The sequence below is a fragment of the Seriola lalandi genome, unplaced genomic scaffold (genome assembly GCF_002814215.2).
Source record: "Seriola lalandi dorsalis isolate HSWRI2012SDOR001 ecotype SW California unplaced genomic scaffold, Sedor1 jcf7180002054405, whole genome shotgun sequence".
In the NCBI taxonomy this organism is placed as follows: domain Eukaryota; kingdom Metazoa; phylum Chordata; class Actinopteri; order Carangiformes; family Carangidae; genus Seriola; species Seriola lalandi.
In genome coordinates, this window is record NW_019524958.1 from 22,131 (window position 1) to 37,517 (window position 15,387).

Below are 15,387 nucleotides of genomic sequence, written 5' to 3' on the forward strand. Positions count from 1 at the left end.
TCCTCATCCTCCTGAGTGCATGCCGGGTTTCAAACCCTGAGCTCCGTCTCACAGGCTAAGAACTGCCTCCAACCTGCTCCACCTATCACACGGTTCCATTTGTATTGAGACTCATCAGGTTAGAATTACAGTTATCCAATCACAGTGTTGGGGTGGGGCCACTGCCGAAGAGGAGGTGCTGCCTGAGAGGTGATACCCAGGGTATAAAGACCTTTAAAGTGTCCAATTCTTCTGTTACATTATGTTATTATTCTATTAAATATTCAAGAGTAAATAACAACAATAAAATAAAAACAAACACAGCTGCTGAAGATATATATATATTTTATAAACAAAAATGTAAAAAATACATAAAGATATCACTTGTCCTTTACAGGTGGTATTGTGGGGGTTCAACAGAAGAATTCAATACAAAATAAATGAATCTTAAAAACAAATGAAAATAAAAATGAAGCAGAGACACGTGTTAATATGTTATAATAATATTCATAATATTTCACTAAGAAAATTTAATTAATTTAAAGGTAAATGTAAAACTTGTGAGCGGGGCCCCTTAGTCTCAGATGTTTTGACCTGCTCAGGTGTTTGACTGAGCCCTCTGCTAAAACCATCTGGGACCAGGTCTTCATGCATGGAAGCTGATCTGTTATTGATCCAGGATCCTGACAGAAACCCTGATCAGTGTCAATAACAGGAAATCCGATCAGACTCGATCAATAACATGAGAAGTGATTGGCTTTAGTTCCAGAGGTCGTGACCTTCACCAGAAAAAAAACGCTCCTCTGTCATCATGCAGTCATCATGTGTTCATGTCCAACACACGTGACAGCGTGTGTGTGTGTGTGTGTGTGTGTGAGAGAGTGTGTGCGAGTGTTATTCAGTCATGTGACCCTGCTCAGCCAGCTGCTGCTGCTCTTCATCATTATCCTCACCATCATCAGTGGGGGGGCGAGTCCGCTGAAAGAAACCCAGCTACACACACACACACCAGGAGAGAGAGACATTAAACTTTAATCAGATTCCAGTAAAGTAAATGTTACCAGTTATGAATATCATTTAACTGATTGATTGATTGATTAGTTGATACCTTCCAGAAGATGAAACAGAGCAGGCCCAGGAGGAGGAGTCCAGAAATGATTGACAGGATGATATAACCAACAGGAACTTCTTTCTCTCCATCAGGACGCCGCCATATCACACTGACCTGAGTCTACACACACACACACACACAAAGTTCAATAACAGATCTTACCACAGATTGAAGTGTGTGTGTGTGTGTGTGTGTGTGTGTGTCAGCACCTGTGTGTGTCCACTCGGAAGTAGCGTTGGCTGTACCATTGATAATGTGTTGATGACATCATAGGAAGCGGAGGAAACTAGCTCATAGTTCAGGTATGGAGTCTGGCGAAAAAACACGATGACATCATGACCTTGTCACAGTCACCTGTATGTGTGTGTGTGTGTGTGTGTGTGTGTGTACCTGTTTGAGAGTGTGTGTCCACAGTCGGGCTGAGATTCTGACAACAGCGCTGAGGCCCCGCCCCAACACTGTGACATCACACACAAACCTAACACACCCCGTCTCACTGCTGCTGCAGTTCTACACACACACACACACACACACACACACACACACACACACACACACACGGTCAGACTTTCAGGTGTATAAACAATGTATTTGATGATGTTGATGATGTTTATTCATTTATTTACCACATTGACAGTTTGTCTGTTTGTCTCCTCCTCCTGGACCAAGGGAGACACTGCAGACACACTGGACCTGTTACCACCCAGCTGAGAGACAGACAGGTCAGAGAGAGAGACAGGTAAGAGAGGTAGACATGGGTCAGAGAGAGAGACAGGTAAGAGAGACAGGGACAAGTCATAGAGAGAGAGACAGGTAAGAGAGAGAGACAGGTAAGAGAGAGAGAGACAGGTCAGATACAGCGAGACAGGTCAGCGAGAGACAGGTCTTGGACCTTGAAGGGGTCTATCTGTGATGCATTCAGGGTCCAGCAGCTCAGTGATTCCTCTGAGGCGTTGGAGAAGATGTAGAGCAGCAGGCGATGTTGCCAGGTGGAGGGGAAGTCCACCGTCAGCCGGGCGTTCACCGCACTCGGGCCTTGGTTCCTCAACTACACACCAATAAAATCAATGTCATGAATACTATGAATAGATTCAATACCACCAATATCATCATTATCATCGTCATCATCACCAGGCTGACGAAGATGGGGAATGAGGTCACTTGAGGTCATGTCAGAACCAGACAGGACTGTGAGACCCTCAGAGTTGGACCCTCAGGTCCCCTAGTCCTCAGACTGGATCTGATCCACTCCGCCTCACCTCATAAACATGCTCCACCAGTGGACCCACTTCTTCTAAACTTCCAGGATGCATTGCAGGCTGCCAGTCAGGGAGGGGCAGGACAACCTCTGGAGGGGAGGAGCCTCTGAAAGCACAAAGAGACGTCATCATATTGAGTCTGTGACTCCGCCCCCTTGTGGATCAAAGACTTATTCTGTGGATTTACCCTCTGATCTCCAGCATCGCCTCAGACCTCACCTGGACCTGGACCTGGACCTGCTCACTGCTGGAGTTCACCAAGTTCTTACTGAGAGACAGACAGGTGGACAGACAGACAGATCAGAGAGAGAGAGAGAGACAGACAGGTGGAGAGAGGCAGGTCAGAGAGAGAGACGGGTTGTACCTCCTGATTCTGAGGCTGAAGGTGATGTGTTGTACCTCCTCCAGACGACCAACACTGAACAAAAGATCTGTCTGCAGCTACAGAGAGACAGACAGGTCATAGAGGGAGGCACAGAAGGAGAGATAGAGAGAGACAGGTCAGAGAGAGACAGACTCAATATAGATGGACTATACACCAGAGGAACCAGGTTCTAAATTCAGTTCTGGGGACTCAGTGGTTTGATGTCTGGTCCCTGTTCAGGAGTCCTGGTCCTGGACTCAATAGATCAATGTGTTATGTTAAGGCTTTCCAAAATGCTATTTTATGTACAATATAGTTTAAGGCACAGGAAAATCTGATCATTATTCAAAAATAAGATTAAGACCAGAATTTTTTAAGACTACAAAGCAAAAAGCTCATGGCTGCACACAACCAATATTATCGAACACCTGTAAATAAACGGGTAAAAGTCCATTTAAAATTGCACTAATATACACGCAGTATACACACGCAAATGTACCGGACTCAGGACCAGGACTAAGAGGCAGGACCGCATCAGCTCTCAAACTGGTCCTGAACACCTGTCTGACATGTGGACTTGGACTGTGTCCTCTGGACCATTGAGACCAGCTGATGGAGTCAGAGCCAGTGGCCATTTTGTTTTTAGGTTGTCCAACCATCTCATTCTCGTGGACTAGATTTCTCAGTAGCACCTCAACAGAACTTCTTCAAATTTGGCAAAACCATTCACAAGGACCGGACTGATTAGATTTTGGTGGTCAAAGGCCAAAGGTCAAGGTCAGTGTGATCTCACAAATTACTTTTTAGCCATAACTCAAGATTTCACACAGAGGGTGAATATTTTCTGTGGACAAACAGTTAGTGACCTTTGACTGGTTTTGTTCTTGTTTATTTGTTGTTTCCTGTTTGGCCTATAAATTAACTTTATTATCATTATGATAAATGTGTGTGTGTGTGTGTGTGTGTGTGTGTGTGTGTGTGTGTGTGTGTGTGTGTGTGTGTGTGTGTGTTCACCTGGCTGCTCTGGAAGTGTGTGTGTTCCGGGACTCGGACCACCAGCTCGGTCTCATATGCTCCCTCACCGTCATTTTCTGCCGACACTGAAATCACCACCAACTGATCCCCACCAACCAACACACTGTCTGACACCCTAACACACACACCACACAGTAAATCAGTAGATTCCAGGGGAATCAGTGAAGAAACTACAGAACTCTTTCTCTGTGTGTGTGTGTGTTGCTCACGGCTCAGCCCTCAGCTTCAGGTCAGGAACACAAATGTTGTCATCTCCACAGTCCAGAATGATCCTGGTCTACACACACACACACACACACACACACACACACACACACACACACACACACACAGTATTTGTTCATCTTTATGTATGTGATGGTCCAGGTTACCCAGGTGTTTGAGTGATCAGTCATTTCCCTCCTTTCACTCATTCTGGAATCATTGTTATTAACTTCCTGCAGTCATGTTATAAAAGGCTGTTTTTGTTCAGCAGTTTTCTCTGACATCATCAATGACACTGAATGTTCACATTTAGAATCCACTCAGACTCAAAGTATGAAACATGATGTGATGACTAGGGGTTGCCCCAATTGATCAGCTGGTAGATCTGAACTAATGCTCCTAGCCATCAATCACCTTCAAACCAAACGCCTGTGGTTAATACAAGAGAAGCACTGTGAGCTGTGTGGTGTGGCCCCGCCTCCCACCAACAGACCGCCAAAACAAAGTGTGAGAGACCAATAGAACGAAAGACATCTGCAATGATGACAAACATGATCGGTATCAGCTGATCTCACTCATAGATTATCGGTATTGGAAAAAAAAACCCGAATGGAGCAACCCTAGTAATGACCTCCACCTCCATGTTGCCATGGTTACATGTATCTACATGATGGTCAATAAATGAGATGACCGAATGAAAACAAAAGTAACCTGGTGCCTGAAATGCAGGTGTGTAGGTGTGACTCAGACTCACCTGTGCAGCAGCATGTGTCTGTCCATAAAGCAATGCATGCTGGGTAGTGTTGAGGAGGCTGATGTTGGCGGTGATGAAGATTGGACTCAATTTATCACGAACCTCCTCTTCAGACTGCTAACACACATACACACACACACACACACACACACACACACACACACACACACAGGTGTGACTCTTTTCACCTGTTCATCTTCATGTGTTTCTTTTCTGTCACTCACCCTCAGGTAGGCAGTCTGATTCACACAGGCCACGCCCACTTCCCTCTGAACCATCAGCTTCATCATCTCCTGTGGCTGATTGGTTGACAGCAGCAGGGTCCGTCGCGCCATTGGCTGTTTCATCTTGTCAAGCTGTAGGTCCACCCACAGTGCTGCATCAGCCAATCAAAATGCAGACAGAAAAATGAGGTAATTATACAGTTTTGTAGGAGGATATTACCTGTTTCAGGTTAGTTTACTTGTCTGAGGTTGGTTTACCTGTCTGAGGTTGGTTTACCTGTATGAGGTTAGTTTACCTGTCTCAGGTTAGTTTACCTGTCTGAGGTTGGTTTACCCGTCTCAGGTTAGTTAACCTGTCTCAGGTTAGTTTACCTGTCTGAGGTTAGTTTACCCATCTCAGGTTAGTTAACCTGTCTCAGGTTAGTTTACCTGTCTGAGGTTAGTTTACTTGTCTGAAGTTGGTTTACCCATCTCAGGTTAGTTAACCTGTATGAGGTTGGTTTACCTGTCTGAGGTTAGTTTACCCATCTGAGGTTAGTTTACCCGTCTGAGGTTAGTTTACCCGTCTGAGGTTAGTTTACCTGTCTGATGTTAGTTTACCCGTCTGATGTTAGTTTACCCGTCTGAGGTTGGTTTACCTGTCTCCTGTGGGATTCTGTGTCCAGACACGTGGACACACATTTGAATAACAAAGCTATGGGGAGAGAGAATATTTGCTCTTGAAATTCAGTGAAGATGAAATTACAGGAACATTGTTTTACATATATATATATATATATGTGTATATGTAATTTATCAGCTCTCACAGTATTTACATTCGACATCATGCAGATGACACCAGCTTTTATATAAACGTTGTTCCTGTTGCTGTCAGCTGGAACCTGGACTCCTCCCTCATGCACTTTGGAACTACTGTAAGGACGGCCTTGGACTCTTTTTAAATACTATTTCCTGGAGTCTTTGAGGTACCTTAACATATATGCGGACCACTGAAAAAAATCCTCAATAAAACTCAGGGCCTTACCGAGGAGGGAGGAGCCCTAACCACAGTAACATTCAAAGACCCTGGAATTCCTTTAAGGACCCCCTGAAATGTCTTTACTTCATATATTTTTAAGGATCCCTTGAAGCACCTAACAGACTCAAATACCTAAGAGTCCTCATCGAGGACCTTAAATTTCCTTCAAGAACCCTTGGACTTGTCTTACAACCGCAGAGATTTTTCAACGAACCCAGAACTCTGACTTTCTTTGAACATTTTGATCAGTTCTTAAAACAGATTGTATCCAATGTCTGTTTTTTTGTTAAATAATCAGTTAAATGTGTTACCAGGACAAAGGTGTGTTCTCTTGATGACACAGTTTGACATCTGGATTCAGGAAGTCTGGAAGCAGAGTGAGAGAAACTCTGGACCGTATCACTGTCTGGGATCTGAACACACAAGTTACATTTTCATCATTCAGACCACCTGAAAACTCTCTTTGACATCTAGACCTTCAGAGTTAGCTGCTGATGGAGATGTCAGTCACTTTGCTTGAGATAGATAGCTTTACACATTTACAGAGAAGAAACTAGTCAATACAGTCCGATATCTATCTAACAAACCCTAAACCTTCAGTTTATTGACAAATACACTACCTGGATTAAAGTTGGGGTCAGGACAACCACAAGGGTTGCAAATTAAACCTTTTTATGGTTAAATCAAGGCATGGAAAGAAGAAAAAATATTTCCTCTAATTGTAATTTTTCCTGTGAATCACTGAATAATTTTAACTCTTTTATAATTATTCAAACAACTCGTCAGTTTACAGGTTTTGAAATTTAATGACATCAAACCTGTAGACAAAAGCTCTGTCTGCAGCCCACGCTCCAACCAGCAGGTCTACAACACAAACAGACAGGAAGTGACACTGATTATTGATTCGCTGATAGTCAATAATATGAATGAACGACCTCTGAACCCAGAGCGTACCTGGGTATCCATTCTTATCGATGTCAGCCCCTCCCCTGAGAGTAAAGCCGAATGCCGTCCGGCTGCTAGGCAGCGGGCTGTCAATCACCTGAGAGGGTGTGGCTGACAGACCATTACGGTTGCCCAGGTAGATAAATACCTGGCCCCGCCCACCCACACCTGACCAGGGAGCACCGACAGCCACATCTGTGGAGAGATGGTCAAAGTTTAATGAATTTCCTCTTTTTTCTGGTTAGCTTGCAATGTTAGCTGATGTCATTTGCAACATTAGCTAACACTTTGTAGCTAGCATTATAAGCTGAAGACAGCAGCTCGATTTCTTATCAGTAAACAAAATTTTAACTGGTTACCGTGGTAACCATCCATGTCCAGGTCACCCAGTATAGCAAGGGTGGAGCCAAACCTCCCATACAAGGATAAGCCGATCAGAGATTGGTCAGGTTGGGAGGCAAAGGTGGCGTGTCTTCTCTGCAGGTACACAACCACCTGAATTGAGAGTAACAGCAGTGAAATAACGATAAACATACTGACTGTCTTTATTTATATATCATCATACTATATCAGTGTTTATAGTTTGGTTCACTTCACATCAAACAACCAGAAAAAAACATCTCATGTCTGTTCACAACAAGTTACTGACGGTGAAACATGGCAGCTGCAAATGTTTTCTAATTATAATATTTATAGTATACAAGACGAGTTAAGACTGGTCCAGACAGCTGAAAACTGCAGGGCAGGTTCGCTCTAGTGAAGACATCACAATGAATTTTAGATGGAAAACGTTTGATAATATTTTACAGGAGATGCAAATTACACTTTGTTCACTTTTTTGTTACACTCTATTGTATTTTATTGTAACTCATTAGCTTATTTAATTTGTCCCTTTCTTCATTCATCTCTGAAGCTCTTTGAACTGGCGCAATAACCTGTATGTAAAGTGCTATACAAATAAGGTTTGATTGATTGATTGATTGTCCATGATCCTTGGAAGTATGTGAAGTTGTGCCAGAAACCTCTACTCTGCTTCTTCAAGACCTTGACTTCTCCTATGTGACTGAACCAGAAAAATACTGATTTTGACCAGAGAGGGACAGAGACTAGAAGACTTATTGGACTGATGCAGACCTGCCCTCTCTCCTGCAGCTGCTCCATCACCCTGTCCATGTAGAGAGGAGCTCCAATCAGCACGTCATCTAAACTACAGACGGACAGACAGGTTCACTTTACTCCATAGATGATGAATGTCTGTTGTAACCATTGTGTCTGTTCATCTGTTCTCACCCATCACTGTTGATGTCGGCCACAGCCACACTGTGTCCAAAGTATGACGCCACCTACAGGAGACAAAGACCACAGGTCCAGATTCAGACTCTGAGGATGTCACTTTCACATCAGGTACATTGATGTTTGTGATGACATCACCTGAGCTCCCTGGAAGACGTGGTGAACACTCAGTGTTCCACTGCTCCTGCCGTCATAGATCTTCACCTGTTAGCACACACACACTAACAACAGAGTCCAGGAGAACCCAGAGGAACACAGTTCTCTACTACAGAGCCCAGGAGAACCCAGTAGATTACAGTAAATTAAAACAGGGTCGTCTAACACAGGATCATCACCAGTAACTTTTAAAGTTAAAAGAGAAACAAGGAAAGAAGTCCATCATCTTCTCAGCTTGGTTCACTGGACCATGTGATCTAAATAATACTAAGTATTCACAGTGACTCTGGCTAGACTCAGGCCAGATTCTCTGCAGGAGCCAGGAAATCTGTCGATATGCAGATGACACAGTGTTATATCTGACAACACCTCGTGAGCTGTCCATCGCTTTTAGTAAAGTCTCTAGCTACTTCATCTCCTGATCAAAATACAAAGTCTCAAAGATCAGAAAACTTCAAAATCACAACCAAAATAAAAATGTTCAAAACAACTAAAATGAAAACTTTTCTTAGAAATCATTCAAATTTGCGAAAAATTAAACAAGTTAGTGTGGTGAGTAAAACAGAGTCTTACTGTTCCTGCTGTGTTTCTGTCATTGGGAACACCAACTAGATAATCTGAAACACAAACACATAGTAATTGATTATGGGTCAGTTGCAGTGATGTCACTGATTTGATTTTGTATGTCATCAATTTGTCATCAAACAAATGCAGCAGGTTGATTATATTATATTAACCTGGTAAGGAGTCTCCAGTCAGCTGACCACTGGCCACAGAGTAACCTGACACACAGACACACACGGAACTCCAGTCATTTTCTGACAGATATTAGAGAATAGATTTGATTTCATCATCATTAATCTCTGACATGTTTGTCTGAATCTGTACGTAATTAGTCTATATGTAACTAATCTGTATGTAGGAAACTGCATATAATGTATGAAAAGTGTATAAACCCAGTTCACACTGATGACACTGAGAAGTTCATTGTTGATAAATGAGTGCAGCAGTGTTACAGTGTGAACAAAGTGTCCCACTGTGGGAAACGTAGTAACAGCTGAAGTGGGAGCCTATTTGAATGAGTCTTTATTCTGAGTTTTATGAATTCAGTTAACATTCAACACAAGTGTACCCTTCAGAATTAAAGCTTCCCTCATCTCTACTCACCACGGTAAAGGTCATAATCTCCTCTCTCATCCGATTGGCTGATGCCTCCCACGTACTGGATGGGATTGTCGCTCTCTCCACTGTTGATAATGTCACTCACACTCACTGTGAAGACCTGACCTGGAACCAACAGCGTGTTGTCAGTGAACTGTAAATAATTTTAAATCATTTGTCCTGCTGTTGTAAACAAAGTTCACAAAGTTGTGAATGTATCTCAGATGTTTTTTTCTCTACAGTATATGAAGTTCATGTTTGATCAGTTGTACTTCCTGTCAGTGACCAGCAGACGTCTCCACTCACCCTGGAAATAGAAGCTTCCTGGAGCCCCCACCACCAGCCGACCCTCCTACAACACAGAGACATGAAGATGTTCACATATCATCATAGCTGAGGACAGCTGTTGTCATGACGATATTAGGAGTAGACATTGGTCTGAAGACGATTTACAGACAAATAAACAGACCAATATGAAAATTACTGATAATAGCAGATGAGATTATTAACCACCTAGAGGTGGGACACCGCCCCCTCACCTTTGTGATGTCAGTGCTGAAGCCGACCTCACAGTACCGCTGGTCGTTTCCTAGGCAACAAGAAACAGATACAAGTTGTAACTTGGAGACAGAAAGTGTTTTCAGACACAACCTTAAGCTAATTCTCAGGTGAGTCATTAAAACTGTTATGAACCAAACAACCAGGCCAAAACTGCCCAAAAGGCGGGATCTCAGTCCAGTTCAAGTCAGACTCTGGTGGTGTGTTTGTGGTCTCAAAGTGAAGAGGACCAACCACAGGAATCAGAGTAGATCTATGATTTTAAATTGACCAGCTGAGGAAGAACCCGATCTTACTGTTTTTCATGGTCTTGTAGTCAGCCTCCATCATGATTCCTCTGCAGGGGGAGAAAGTGGTGGAGCGTCCTGTCCTGTGGTCCAATAGGAGGCAGTTCCCTACAGGCGTTTTCCCTGACTCTGCCCCTCCCATCTGAGCATTCCAGTGAAAGAGCGGAGCACATGCCTGAGAGATGAGCACACACAGGTTATCACTCTCACCTGACACTGGACTACAGTAACCCATTCTAAAGCATGGGGGTCATCAGGTCTCATCAGGTCTCGTTATTACACTGGGGGATCATTGCAGTTCAGTTCTTAAGGGACCACTGGGATTTCTATCATCTGTGGACATTTTGTTCAATGGATCTACAATAGACTGTTTTTGGAAACAGACTCTAAATCCTTGAAGAAATTATAGATTAGATTTGATTAATTAGATTAGATTAACTTTATTAATCCCACAACTGGGAAATTCATTTACCACAGCAGAAAAATAAACATCTATAGAATAAACATCTATGGAAATATACAACAAAAATATACCAAATATACACTAATAAATACAATATACACAATACACACGATATGTACATGAAAAAGTTTGCACATGGTGAGGAAGAGCAGGAGTTGTGGAGTCTGACAGCTGCTGGAATGAAGGACGTTGTGATCTGAGCGTCCCAGCGGGGGGAGGGGGGATGAGGTGTATGCATTCCTGATATTAGCATACAACAAGTCCAAAGTTTTATTTATTCTAGATCATAATTAATATGATTTCATCAAAAAGAGATTTGTGCTGCATCCTGCTTACATTACTTGAAGACCTTCAACCTGGATGAGTTCTCGCACAACGAGACTGTAACAGATTTTTCACCCTTTTTTTGTAGGATAGAGTGACCACACAGTTCAGTTCTCAGTGTTTTCCCAAATTAATAAATTTGAGCTTGTTCAGTTTGTTTATGGTTCTTTCAGTAACACTCTGAATCCACTGGTGAACACATGAATGTTGTTTGTAAAGAGTGTGTGTGTTCTCACCAGTAAGTGTGAACTGCTGACTGATCGAACTGAAGCTCCAAACCACTGCTGACTCTTAAAGGCATGAAAGAAGAGACCGGAGCTGCTGTAGTCCTCATCACCTGCAACAGGTATGACAGGTGTGACAACTGTCAGGTTTTGTAGTATAAGGAACCCAATTGCAGACCATCCAAAGTAAGTGGTGATTAATTAAATGAAGAAGAAACAGAAACTTGCAAAAGGGTGAAAATACTGAGAACTAAAAATCCAAAACAGAGTGAACAGAGGAAGCACAGAAAACGGGACAAACTGACAAAGGGACAAAGGTGGAGCACAGAGACTACAGCGACAAAGGGGAGGAAAGGTGATTGAACACATGTGAAACTATAGGGCGGGGCAGACAATCAACAACAGGACAAAGACAGGATATAAAATAACCACAAGACACACAAGGGTGTAATACAAAATAAAACAGGAAATGAAACGAATGTCAAAACAAAAGTGTTCAAACAGAAATTGTCCATCATGGCAAACCATGACAACGGGTTTGACAGATAACACAGATATGACAGGTAGGACAGGTGCAACACCTGAGTATTTCCAGTAGGTGAGAACTTGTTGTGTGCTACATGCGTGAAAAGTTCATATGAGTAAATGGCTACAGAGATGTGATGCTGTCTCTGCTTTAACCTGATTGGATGAAGCATAGATCAGAAATTTACCTTTTAGGTCAAAGTTGATGATGTCACAAGTCCCGCCTCCAGATGATATGGGGCAAAGGAACACACCCCCTCCCTCCATAACCCCTGATTGGCTGGTGTTGGTTTTGGGAGCTCCAATCACAACAAAGGGCCTGCAGAAAAAACAGTGTGTTCTAGCGTGTTTTTAACATGTTCCTTATGTGTTTCTAACTTGCTTTTTAATGCGTCTCTGATGTGTTTCTAACATGTTTATAATTTGTTTTCTAACTTGTATTTTAATGTTTCTAAGGTGTTTCTAATGTGGTTTGACCTGGTTTTAAACCATTGAAGACCTCAGAGCTTCTTTAACAACCCCAGAAAATATTCATAGAGGACTACTGAAGCTCTTATTTCAGGAATTCAGAACATCTTCTGGGATCAAAAAACATCATCAAAGACCCCAGAACAGTTCCAAGATTGCGCCACTCTAGTGGCAACCTGTTGAACTGTAAAGTACTCCATCTTTCTAACCCTGAATTTCTTCTTTAAAGGTTCTATAAGTGACATTCACTGCTACTAGATGTTGCACTAGAGCACCAGCATCTTCGTCAGCCACAGCTCCCCCTCCCTTCAGTCACGTAAAACAGAACTTCCTTCTCTCTATGATCTTTACACAGAAAACACTTGTTTGCTGCTCTCATATATGAAACTTTTATGAAGGTATAGTACTGCTTTAAGGACCCCAAAACTACTCCAGATGTGGCGTCCTGCGAAACGTTCGGGGGATGTCTAGAACCATTATAACACTGCTCAAACTTTTAAGATTAAACAAAACCTCTGGGATTAGAACAGTGTTGGATAAAGAGCATCTGACTCAGGTGTTTATTAGGGGTTGGTTAAGGCAGGTTAAATGGTTTATTGATGTGTTAGTTGAGGTTCTAGTTACTAAGTTAGCTAAGGTATGAGTTGATGGTGTTAGCAAAGAGAATAGTTAATAAAATAGGTTAAGTTTAGTTATTTAACTTATGGCACTACTAATGGTTTTTAGGTTTATCAAAGGGTCTTTACTTATTGTTGACAGGGTTAGTTAAGGAGTCTGTTAAAGATTTGGTTAGGGGTTGGTTAAAGAGTTAATTAAAGGTTGGTAAAGGTTTCGGGGCTAAAGGTTAATTAAATGTTAATCAAAGGTTAATTAAAGGGTTCTTACTTGTTGCTGATGGTGTGAAAGTCAACAGAGAATCCAAACAGACTTCCTGTTGGTCCACTGAACGTAACAGCTTCATCCAACAGGTTCAGACACACACACACACTCACACACAACAGCAAACACACACACCTGAACACACACATCACAGCTGTCCTCACTGTCTCAATGGCTGTAAGAAACTTAAGCAGTTCTGAGTTTCCTCAGATATTTAAACCCTCCAGCAACACTGTGTGTGTGTGTGTGTGTGTGTGTGTGTGTGTGTGTGTGTGTTAATGTTATCTGACAGATGATTGACAGCGGTTTAACCACATTAAGCTGCTGTTTCCTGATGATATGAGCTAAAAATAAAAGCCTATTTATCTGTTTGTTTTATTTTGTACTTTTTATTCTCGAGTTTGTGGTGAGTTCAGGGATGTCTCTCTTGTCTGTGAAACACATTTGCTTGTTGTGTAGCAAGCCATGATGACTCCTACATCACTGCTACACCTTAATTAATCCACCCAAAGATAATGTCTCGTAGGTTTGTCTCAATGCTGTCAGACCACATGTTTAGTTGTGATGACTAAACCTGGGGAATATATTATGTCAATGACGAGTCCTCACAAGTACAACCCTCTGTGTGTGTGTGTGTGTGTGCGTGCGTGCGTGCGTGCGTGCGTGCATGTAGTTTATCCCAACATTAGTGTGGTGTCACGTTTCTGGAAAACAGAGACTCAGCCTCCTGAACGACCTTCAGACAGGAAACCGAGACAGGAAGTCGCCTTATTCTGAAGTTACCTGGAAGCCTGATTCATGGATGAGAACATGAGATGGTTTCTCTGTTCATATTAGAACTAAACTTCGTCTGCAGACCTCAACAACTAGTCCCTTGAATTTTGCATTTAATTAGTAGACATCTATAACTATCAGTCCACACTCAATACATCATAATGAGTAACTGAAAACGGTATTTTAAATTTTTCTTTTCAAAATGTATTAAAAAAAAAAACCTGAAATCTCACATTGACAGAAGTAATTAGACACTTTAATGTAGCTCAGGTTATCCCATTTCTCTGGATCATCTCTGAGATGTTTCTACACCTTGGTTGGAGTCCACCTATGGTAAACTCACACACACCTGGCTACATAAGGTCATATAGACACACACACCTGTCACCTGCAGAGGTCAGAGACAGGATTGTGTCGAATCTCAGTGGCCTCCAACATTCTAGATTAACCAGGACTCTTCTAGGGCTGGACCTGGACTGACTGAGACATCAGGGAGAAGAGAGGAGACAAGGAACCTGATGGTCTCTTTGAGCGCCACTGTAAAAAAAAAAAATCGTTAAAAAAACGGTCAAATGATTGGCAGCAGCAGCTGACTGTAAGATTAAAGTAAAATATCCTAATTCAAATAAAGTGTAAAAATAATAAATTTACAGAACGTTTCATTAATATTTCTACAGAGGAAAACTGTTATTTTACAGATTTTTCCTAAATTATTATGATCAAACACCTTCAATAAAGTGACGCCACTAAAGTTTTTGCAGAGAAACTTTTTCCTAATAATAAAATGAAGCGTAAATCAATGAAATATTAACAAATGCTTAATATTGTAAAGTAAACCTTTTGTTTAGACTCGCCCCATCAATGTGTTCTTTTAAAACCAAACTAAAGACCTTCCATTTCTGAAATGCTGGAGGACGGTGCTTTTAAACCAGGAGCACTTCATTCTGTTCCCCACCACCTGGTGATCTACTGTCACTCCTGGTTCTTCATCATCATGATCTCACAGGTGATGTGCTGCTGTGGGTCCTTGGCCGTGTTAAATACAGTTGGACACACCAACAAATATCCAGTTATATCTCAGAGCTGTTACCTTTGAATATTTGACATGTTTCTTACTAATAAGTTCCATGCTGTTGAGATCCGTAACTGCACACCTTACTTCTTGGGGAGGGTTGTAGTACAGTGACGGCCATCTACCCTCCACACATCAATGTTCACATTCACTTCAGATCAAACCCAAGATATTTAACACCAGTGAGGAAATCAATCAGTTTATATCAGGTGTAAATATGTTTGTTTGGAAGAGTGTTACCTGCAAGGCTGAATAAAGGCCTGAGGTTGTTGATACTAAAAACCCCACAATGCATCACAGCATCTTACCC

At 42.1% G+C, this 15,387-nt stretch overlaps 1 protein-coding gene across 1 annotated transcript; it reads right to left on the bottom strand.

Moving 5' to 3' along the window:
- Positions 1-307: 307 nt before the first annotated feature.
- On the bottom strand, positions 308-13,398 carry itga2b (integrin, alpha 2b). Its single transcript, XM_087174987.1, has 30 exons — positions 13,238-13,398; positions 12,073-12,203; positions 11,372-11,472; positions 10,358-10,523; positions 10,043-10,092; positions 9,810-9,855; positions 9,510-9,629; positions 9,080-9,124; positions 8,916-8,959; positions 8,325-8,390; positions 8,184-8,236; positions 8,028-8,100; positions 7,253-7,388; positions 6,903-7,088; positions 6,767-6,812; positions 6,260-6,361; positions 5,569-5,624; positions 4,931-5,082; positions 4,707-4,820; positions 3,958-4,025; positions 3,650-3,863; positions 2,714-2,790; positions 2,537-2,617; positions 2,350-2,455; positions 1,983-2,138; positions 1,717-1,797; positions 1,481-1,600; positions 1,300-1,401; positions 1,088-1,210; positions 308-972 (listed from the first exon to the last, which is right to left on the bottom strand). Exons 1-30 carry the CDS (start codon positions 13,378-13,380, stop codon positions 874-876), a joined length of 3,057 nt encoding a protein of 1,018 aa, XP_087031113.1. The 5' UTR covers positions 13,381-13,398; the 3' UTR covers positions 308-873.
- Between the last annotated feature and the right edge of the window lie 1,989 nt (positions 13,399-15,387).